Raw genomic sequence first — 7,207 nt, forward strand, 5'->3', positions numbered from 1 at the left:
ATGATACCAAGTTTGTGAATTTTTGTTGTGTCTGTCGAAAGTTTTTAGCAGACACACAAACATACACACATACATATATTTTCGCTTTTATATATATAGAATATAAACTTTCTGTTTTCGAATGACAGTTTGACAAGTCTAATGGCGTGCGTGACGGGGTGGTGGCATCTCTCTCTCTCTGTATATATTTTTTTATTTGGCCCAGATCACGTCAACATTTCAACCATGTATTGTTTCGAAAATGTGGATTAAAGTCGCTGACCGGGGAATTTAAGTTTTCGAAATGACTCCCAATTGACGTCATCTCCCGGGCCTTGCATCCAGACTTGTGACCGACTTTTGTTTGCCCTAACCCCTCAGGGATCTGCATTATCCAACAATACAGACAGACAGATAGATAGATAGATAGAGAATCGAAAAAAGAAAAAGAATATACAGACATACTATAAATTAGCAGGCGTGCCCGGCGTTGCCCGGGTATTTGGAGGTGTATGCTGAGCAAAAAAAAGAAGGGTTAATTTTTTAACTTTGACCCGTATTATGACCCCTTAACATTTATTGTTTTGGGCTCAAATCAAGTTATTAAGTTAGATCCATGTCCAATGAACCTATATCTAAATTTTCAAGTGTTTAGACCCAAAATTGTCGGAGGAGTTTGGTAGAGTTCTGAAAGGTCAAATCGTTGAACTTTAACGCCTTACTAGCAAAATTCCTGGCCGAAAACCGATCACATGTATTTTCCCAAATCTCAGTAACCTATATATCAAATTTCGAGTCTGTAGACTTGAAATGGACAGAGTTATTGCGTAGGGAAACGTACACACACAGAAAGACAAACAGACACACACAGACAGACACTTTCACTTTTATAGATATAGATAAATACACTATCATATTATCATCAATAATGAAGACTGTTAAAGAGTCCTGATGAACCTAGGTAAATAATAATGATTGTTTTCCATCTCTCTATTGAATGGATAATCACTTGGTTAACAGTGGAAAGTAAAATCACGAGGTTTGCGGCGATTTCTCATTATTTAAGTTCTATATTCATATTAACCTATAATATGGCGTCCCTCCAAATCGAGATGTTGTATTATAGGACTCCTAGGAATCGTCAAGTCACATTAGCGATTATTATTATTATTATTATTATTATTATTATTATTATTATTATTATTTATAATTACTCACTAGGAGTAGTCATACAGGCCATCATCAAAGAATTCTCTTTAAGAACAACTTGTTGTGTTGTCTGGAGTCTAAGTGACAACAAGACTCCCAAGATTTCCAGTGCTCCCCACCTCTTTCGCTAAGATTTGCAGATGAATTTGCATTATCGCAACAACCGCTTACCATCGATTTCTCGTTGGCGGCGACGATTGGTTTTCACTGGAATTTGTGTGGCAATACGCCTTTTTCAAGGTCCTAGTCCTCTTTGCACTCATCCAGCAGAGATCTGGTCAATGTTTTCTCTCCTCGAGCTTTCCATCCTCCTTGACTTTCCTCGATTATCTAGTGTGGCATCAGTTTATGGTGACACACGCACAAATAAATAAACAATAAATTGGGAGAGGCAGGGACATAGAAGTTTAACTTACAATTCTTCTTCTTCTTCTTCTTCTTCTTCTTCTTCTTCTTCTTCTTCTTCTTATTATTATTATTATTATAGGCTCAAATGGAGTTTTCACACAAGTCAACAAACGATCTGATTGGAAATCTGTGGTGTTCTCTGGCAAACTGTAATGTTCGCTGGAAGCTGAGTGACAACCAAGTCTCCTCAGGTTTCTAGTACTCTCCATCTCGTTCGATAACATTTGCAAATAAATTTGCATTATCGCAACAGCTGCTTGCCATTGACTTCTCGTTGGCAGCAGCTATTGGTCTTCACTGGAATTTGAGTGGTAATAAGCCTCCCCAAGGTCCCAGTTCTCTTCGCACTTATCCGGCAGAGGCCTGGTCAGTTCATCGGTCTTTCCTTCGACTCTACTTGGTTATTTGGTCTCACTCTTTTTTTTTTGGTGGGGGGGCACTGATGTGGAAATGGGCAATGGGAGGATGAGGGTGGGGTTGTGGTTAGATAACTTATAGATATGCGGCTTCACTGTTCTTGATTCCATGTAGTGTTTCATGTTTTGCCTTTGCAACAGCTTGTCTAGTCCGCACTTGTTGCTCCTGTATGTTAGTTTCTACATTCAAGGATTTTCCTTAATATGTCAGCTGTTTTCACTATTATTGTTCGTTGTATTTTTCCAGTCATTCCTCTGATTTCAATTTCTCCCATTCTTTTTTCAAAGTTTTTCGGGATTGTTCCTAGTGCTCCTGCTATTGTAGGTATTACCTTGATTTTCTTCATCTTTCATATACCTTTCAGCTCTCTGTGTATTTGTTCTGTTTCTCCTTTTCTTTGATATTTATCCTGTGGTCAGCTGGAACAGCAAAGTACTACGACTTTTATTTTATAGAGATGTAGATGCTATGAAATAGGAAAAGTTTTTTTTTTTTTTTTTTTTTTTTTACACAGTGATCACCACTTATCAAGGCCCGGAAGCCACTTAGGGATAAGGGTTATTGCAAGTACAGTACGTTAGTGTGGAGATTTGATGAAGTGTTTAATTAAGGGGGCGGTTCATTAGGAATTTGTTAACATTGGACTTGAAGACATCCAAGTTGTAGTCCGGAGGGAAGCAGGCAGACGGAACAGAGTTCCACAGGCGTGCAGTTCTAAGAAAGAAGCTTTGTTCATGGAATCCACGTTTTCATTTAGGAACAGATATAGAGTGGGGGAAATTTTTCACAGTGGATTCAGCTAGACGGGTGTTTTTCGTGAAAGATTGGCGAGGGGGGACCAGAGATTGGAGTTCAGACGAGCACCTGCCATGGAAATAACGATAAAACAAGGATAGGCTCGCAACGTCTCTTCTGTGGGAGAGAGGTTGCAGGGTAGAGAAAAGGGCATCCCCCACTAAGCCACGAAGTCTATTTTGTTCTCTGTCAAGGCAGGATAGGCTGTTTTTAGCAGCTCCTGCCCAGATGTGGCAGCAGTACTCCAGCCTTGGACATACTTGGCTTTTATATAGATAGAGAATTGCATCAGTAGTGAGATATCTTCTGGAGCGGTAGAAGGATCCCACCATCTTTCCAGCGACCTTGGCAACAGACTTGATGTATGTGTTCCATTTCAGATCAGGAGTAAAGGTCAAACCCAGAAGCTTGTCAAAACACGGGGCCTCACCCAGACGAGAGCCATCCATCACAATTGATGCCAGCTGGGGATCAGAGCGTTGATGATGTAAAGATAGGAGTTCAGAGAAAATATTTCGATAACAAAAAAAAAAACAAAAAAACGGAATGTTGGAAACTAAAACAATTAGTTTGCGTCTTAATGGAATTTAATACCGTAAATAATAAACCAGGTCGTAATGTAGATAGATAAACAAAACTATGCTCCTAGGATAGTGATTTAAAGGTTATGAGGGTTTTTGAAGCATGAAAAACGATGTTACTTTTTGTATTTAATATTATTACTGTTATTTTTTTATTTCAAGCGGACCTCCGCTCTTGGTCACAAAAAAGTATCGAAATCGCTGCCTGATGATATCTGTTGTTAGATTGAAACAAATGGCTGTTTGTAGCAGCGGGATGTAAACATGTTTATTTAACAATAAATAAGTATTATTAGCTCTTTTTTATTGAGCACTATATAACAACCTCGTTGAATTCATTAGTTTATTACTTTTGAATAACAAAAACCCGAGTATATATATATATATATATATATATATAACTACTTTATTTACTCATATAAAATTAATATACGAAAGTATAAATTTATGCGTAAACTTTAAGTATTTATTTCAAAAGTGCTCAATACCTAAGTAGAGCTAGTTAGTAAGTTATAAAATATATATGGCGATTAAGCTACACTGTATTTTATAACTTACTATATATATATATATACACACACACATATATATGTATACATTAGTTCGCGCGAGAGAACAAAGTTATTAACATTTTTATCATAAGTATATATACATTCATTGGCAGACTATTCAACTTTCAAACCGACAAACGGACAGAGATTGAAGTCGCACCTAAATTATTCTTCAGTTCAAACTGCGAGTTCAGTTTAGATGCAATTTCAAATAAACGTATGACCGACTGACAGACCGAGAAATTGGCGGACGAAGCTGTTCCTAGAAATTTGAGTACGCGTGTGAAAGGAATGGAAAAGTCCGAGAGAGACACGTTCCGTCCCGCCCGCGCTTGGACACGAAGTGCGCGCCGTCTTGTGCGCATTTGAAAGAGAAAACAGAAATAATGATACTGCCATTACAACGTGTCGGACGAGTTCACGCACAAACGTACACGCATAATCATACGCGTACGCATGCGCACGCATATACACAGGTACACATATAGTACACGCACACATTAAAAAAGACGTAAACATACACACACACGCGCGCACGCAAACACACGTACGCACACACAGAGACAGATGCAGGTGCGTGCACCTGTTGCTGCGAACATCCTTCAAAGGTATCGTACTATTGACAGCGAATAAAGAGACGATCATTTAGAAAATTAAAAAATAATTTATATACACACACACACACACACACACACACACACACACATATATATATATATATATATATATATATATGTATATATGTGTGTGTGTGTGTGTGTGTGTGTGAGTGTGTGTGTGCGTGTCTGTGTGCATATCTATTTATAAAATTCACACGCAAAAATCTGCTTAGAGGTTTTAGAACATTATCGTTATTTTTCTTTAATTCTTCTCTAATTTTTCTTTATTTCTTTCTTCTATCTAATCTCTCCATCTATCCATCTATCTATGTATCTATTTATCTATCTATCTATCTATCTATCTATATATATATCTTAGCTTTCTATATATATATATATATATATATATATATATATATATATATATATATTTCTTTACTTTTTTCCATTTTCTTGTTTCTTTTTATTTTTCTCTTTCTTTGGTTTTCTTTCTTTATTATCGATTTGACTATTAATATCTATCTATCTATCTATCTATCTATTTATCTATCTATCTATCTATTTATCTATCTATCTATCTATACCACATATATCTAACATATATGTCATATATCTATATGCCATACTGATGAGTCGGAGAGACGACAAAACATGTGCCTGTGAATAAACACACACACATATACATACCTACCAATATTTTTTTTTTATATCTACTCCTCTGATGGTTTATGTGTCTGTCTGTATATCAATCTATTAATTTTCAAATCTATTTCATTTCGTTATATTTCTCTGTCTCTATGAATATCTTTCAGAGTGTTTATATCTATTTATATATAAACCTATATCTCAACTCGCGGCCACCTTCCAGTGAGAGGATACACGTAAGCACCCAGACCTACACTCACGCAGACAGGTGTCCGACAAATACGCATTCCACTAGTCCTGATATCAATTGGTTAAGACCTTAGAAATTCAATCAACTACCGTGGTTTACAAGCCGTCAGGGACAAGGCGTAACTTCATTGTTGGGTGGAAGCCTTAAAATATACAAAAATTATACTTTGCGCAATGTCGTTCAGAGACCAAAAGAGATTTTCTTGAAATTACGAGATACGATAACAGCAACAACAACAGCAAAAAAATCCTCTAGTTTATTGCGTCCGCCGACTTAACCATTGATTCAACCGTAAAACTTGTGGTTCCATCGCATTTTTCTCGGATACAAGTCTTTATCACTTTCAAGTTTTTTTACAAAGGCAGCGATATGGAAATGTTCTCAAATGTATTTACGAAGTGCCGGAGGATAATTGTAAGTAGCCTTCTTTAATACGAGAAAACAAAGTGCGTGGGGTTGTGGGTGAATGGCCGGCGGCTGTTTCAACTAATATATATATATATATATATATATATATATATATATATATATATATATATATATATATATATATATATATATGTGTGTGTGTGTGTGTGTGTATAAGTATATATATATGTATATATATACTTATATATATATGGTTATACATGTATATATGGTTATACATATACATATACATATATATGTGTATATATATATGTATATATACGCATATATGCATATATATACTTGTATATATGAATAACCATACATATATATATATATATATATATATATATATGGTTATACAAACACACACACACAACCACACACACACACACACACACACACACACACACACACACACACACATATATATATATATATATATATGGTTATACATATGTATATGTTATATCTGTCTATCTATCTATCTATATATATATATCAAGATGCAGTGGCCACTTTCTGGAAAGGGTTAAGTGTTTGGTAACACACACACACACATATATGTCAGGTTAATGCTATTTGAATATATTTGTGTGTGTGTGTGTGCTTGTGTGTTCTTGTGTGTTCTAATGTGAATGTGTGCGTTTATGTATGTGTGCGTTTGTGCGTGCGCGTGTGTGTCTGTTACAAAGCAAAGGATAAAATCAATCCGATGACATGAGATAAAATAAAAAAAAAAGGGAAGATCTAAAACGCAGTTTCAACTGTTCGACAAACACTTAGGACGGCTTTTTCAAGAGCGAATTTTAAAAGAAAAAAAAATGGTTAAAGACGAGATGTTCTCTTCTTTTGGCATGTTTTAAAATTTCACTAATGGCAGAGCCCTTCGTAAAGTTTCGAGAAATGTGGAGATTGATTCTTGTGTTCCTTTCCCATTTTACAAGGGCAGTTTTTTTACATTTTACAAGTGAGGCTATCTATTTTTCAACTCACAAAGTTGAAGAGCTACGAAGACGGAAGTTGTGTCATTAAAACGAGCGATATTTTGTGACCGAGAATTAATTTTTTTTCACACAGTCATCACTGTCCTTAATGCACTTGTGCCAGAACAGAATGACGTATGTCTGCTTCCGACTCACGTCAATGACAGGGTTATTTTCTTAGTGTCTCACACCGTCAATATCTGCAACAGAGAAAGGAAACATTCAGGTTATGAATGAAGGAGTTCAGTCATCACAACAATTCAATTTGCAATCCCCTTTGATCCATTCGGGCGGAATAAAAATAGGATGTATTACTTTTGGAATGCCCTTCGTATATATATTTTATATTATTTTTTTATTTATATAGACAAATATTACA

General features: G+C 35.8%; 1 protein-coding gene across 1 annotated transcript in view; it reads left to right on the top strand.

Annotated features, from left to right (window-relative positions):
• Positions 1-5,674: 5,674 nt before the first annotated feature.
• LOC145247470 (tyrosine 3-monooxygenase-like) overlaps positions 5,675-7,207 on the top strand; it is a 650,093-nt gene continuing 648,560 nt past the window's right edge. The window contains exon 1 of the mRNA XM_080109266.1: positions 5,675-5,848. Coding sequence (XP_079965392.1) covers positions 5,804-5,848 — 45 coding nt within the window. The 5' untranslated portion in view covers positions 5,675-5,803. The remainder of the gene's footprint in view (positions 5,849-7,207) is intronic.

This window comes from Euprymna scolopes, chromosome 25 (assembly GCF_053919585.1).
Source record: "Euprymna scolopes isolate OS-2025 chromosome 25, ASM5391958v1, whole genome shotgun sequence".
Taxonomy (NCBI): Eukaryota; Metazoa; Mollusca; class Cephalopoda; order Sepiida; family Sepiolidae; genus Euprymna; species Euprymna scolopes.